The sequence below is a fragment of the Lipotes vexillifer genome, unplaced genomic scaffold, assembly GCF_000442215.2.
Source record: "Lipotes vexillifer unplaced genomic scaffold, Lipotes_vexillifer_v1.1 scaffold575, whole genome shotgun sequence".
NCBI lineage: Eukaryota > Metazoa > Chordata > Mammalia > Artiodactyla > Lipotidae > Lipotes > Lipotes vexillifer.
In genome coordinates, this window is record NW_006780198.1 from 3,863,084 (window position 1) to 3,866,010 (window position 2,927).

Here is a 2,927-nt window from a genome sequence, read left to right on the forward strand (position 1 = left end):
CTGTTTTCCAAAGGGCCCTATTAAAGGACTCACCCAGCACACCTTAGGGCCTCACTTTGCCTTTGCTTCCTTTGCAGGACGATTGGTATCCGAGAATTAAAAGAGCAGGATGCCCCCCGGGGTTGACTGCCCCATGGAATTCTGGACCAAGGAGGAGAATCAGAGCGTGGCCGTTGATTTCTTGCTGCCCACGGGGGTCTATCTGAACTTCCCTGTGTCCCGAAATGCCAACCTCAGCACCATCAAGAAGGTACGATCTTGACCTTAAAACTAGTTTTCAGAGCTTGGAACTCAGAGAAGCAGACAGATGGACTCTCGCAACTCTCAGATTTGAGATCCTCAGCTAGGAATTTTAAAAGATATGGTTGCGGGGTGGGGTGGGGGGGCTTCCCTGGTGGCGCAGTGGTTAAGAATCCGCCTGCCAATGCAGGGGACATGGGTTCGAGCCCTGGTCCGGGAAGATCCCACATGCCGCGGAGCAGCTAAGCCCATGCGCCACAACCACTGAGCCTGAGCTCTAGAGCCCGCGAGTCACAACTACTGAAGCCCGCGCACCTAGAGCCTGTGCTCCGTAACAAGAGAAGCCACCGCAATGAGAAGCACGCGCACCGCAACAAAGAGCAGCCCCTACTCGTGGCACCTAGAGAAAGCCCACACACGGCAACGAAGACCCAACACAGCCAAAAATCTCAAAAAATAAAATAAATAATAAAACAAGTAAATTAAAAAAAAAAAAAAGATATGGGAATTCCCTGGAAGTTCAGTGGTTAGGACTGCACGCTTTCACTGCCCGGGGCCCAGGTTCAAGCCCTGGTCAGGGAACTAAGATCCCGCAAGCAGCGTGGTGCGGGCAAAAAAAATTAAAAAAATTAAAAGATAAAAATAATGTCCAAGAATTGTTTAAAAACTCACAGTTGAAATCCACCTAGCTTTCCAAATTCAGCTCCCGCCTTTATCATGGCACGTTTACCCTCCCTAGATTCCTGTGAAAGCTTCAGGGTGCTGGTTCCCATGGTGGCCTTTCATTCTCTCCATGACTGTGCCATCACGTTTGAAACCACACCCCATGCACGGCCGCTTGAGTTCTCCCGGTCTTTTGTCTTCAGAGCTGTCATCATAGTCAACATCATCTTTGGAAATGGTTTTTGGCTTTGTTGAATAATTTTCATCATGGATTACTGAGTCAAAGGATGAAATATCTGGATGGTATTTGGTAGATCTTGTCTTCTGACCTTTCAAAGGGCTTATCCCACTTGCAAAGCGTGGGATTTAATGGGTCATGGCAGAGGACAAGGCCTTAGCCTGGAATTTGAAAAGCTATACTTGGGAGCAGAAAAAAAAGGAGAAAAGCAATGGGCCATCCTTGAGTTTTGTTTTGTTTTGTTTTGTGTTTTAATCTTCCCTTCCTGGGTGTTTCTTTAAAAATGAAATTTCTTTTTTTCCATTTCAAAAGTACTATGGACACATTGAAATTTAGGAGAATAAGAAAAGGTAGAAGGAAAAAATTACCCATGATCCAGCCGTATGAGACAAGCACAGTTAACACTTTGGCTGTTTCCTATTTTCTTTTCCTTTGTAGTGTTTTTTTGCAATAGCTCTGATTATGAATTTTTATATCTTTTTTCTGAGTTAACATTATAACATCCTTTTCATGTTATTAACCTTGTGTAAATATCATTTTAATCTTTTTCGTTTTGCTTACAGGGCTCTACATGCATATTATTAAAATTCCAAATACCACAGAAATATAAAACACATCAGTCTCAGCAGTCTCACCTCATATCCCAGTTCAATTTCAATTTCTTTTTTTTTATGATTTTTTTTTTTTTTTGATGTGGACCATTTTTAAAGTCTTTGTTGAATTTGTTACAGTATTGCTTCTGTTTTTATGTTTTTTGTTTTTTGGTCGAGAGGCATGTGGGATCTTAGTTCCCCGACCAGGGATCGAACTCACCCCCTGCGTCGGAAGGCAAAGTGTTAACCACTGAACCGTCAAGGAAGTGCCCAGTTTCAATTTCTTAATATTTTAATTTATACCAGGGACCAGACAGTTAATATTCTAGGCTTTGCTGGTCATATGGTGTTTGTCACAACTGCTCAACTCTGCCATTGTAGGGCTGAAGCAGCCATAGACGGTGTGTAAGTGAATGGGTGCATCTGTCTTCCAGTAACTTGGCAGACTGTAGCTTGCAGTAGTTAATACGTTTATCATCGTTTTTATGGGAATGGGCTTGAATTACAACTGCTGTTCTACAGCTTGGGGTCTTTTCCCACTTAATGCTGTATCTGGGAGCCCTGTGTGCATTGGTACAGGTATCCTTAGATTCTGAGTCACACGCCTGTGCTTTGCATTGATGGACCGTAATTATCCATCCCCCGTGGAAGAAAAATAGAGCTGTTCTCTCCTTTTCCATCTTCTCTGTGACTCAGCGGTGAGCACCTTTGCACTAACACTTGGTGCCCCAGTGGCGCTCCTGTGATCCCTGGGGACTCCTCACCCCGAGGCCACACACCGGACACAGCCCGCAGAGGCGTTTATGGCCCCCTCGGTGTGTGAAACTTTTTCTGAATTACTTGCCACCATTTAAAGACCAGGGTGATGAACCAGGAACGATTAGCTGGGTGCCTGGAGGTCAAGTCTGGACGGCCATCTCTCGGGGTAGCCTACAGGGGAGACCGTAGGACCCACCGCTCTGTTCCAGGTTTAGGGCCTACCTGGCCCCCTTCGTAGAAGGGCAGGGACGGCGACTCCCGGCGACCCTGTGGCCAGTGCTCAAGGGATGGAGAGAGTAGTGGTCCTGGGATCTTGCCTTTGCCCCCTTGTCAGGGTCGTGAGACCAGCCTCCACCCGCCTCCCGCTCCCTGTGGCCCCGCCCACCGTAGGGGAGGAGCTGACCGGCCACTTCCCTCCCAGGTGTTGTGGCACC

The 2,927-nt window shown here is 46.7% G+C and overlaps 1 protein-coding gene across 1 annotated transcript in view; it reads left to right on the forward strand.

Moving 5' to 3' along the window:
- The first annotated feature begins 109 nt into the window (after positions 1–109).
- Positions 110–2,927, forward strand: part of PIK3CD (phosphatidylinositol-4,5-bisphosphate 3-kinase catalytic subunit delta) — a 13,233-nt gene continuing 10,415 nt past the window's right edge. Inside the window, 1 exon segment of the mRNA XM_007453331.1 lies at positions 110–250. Within this exon segment, the coding sequence (XP_007453393.1) occupies positions 110–250 (141 nt within the window).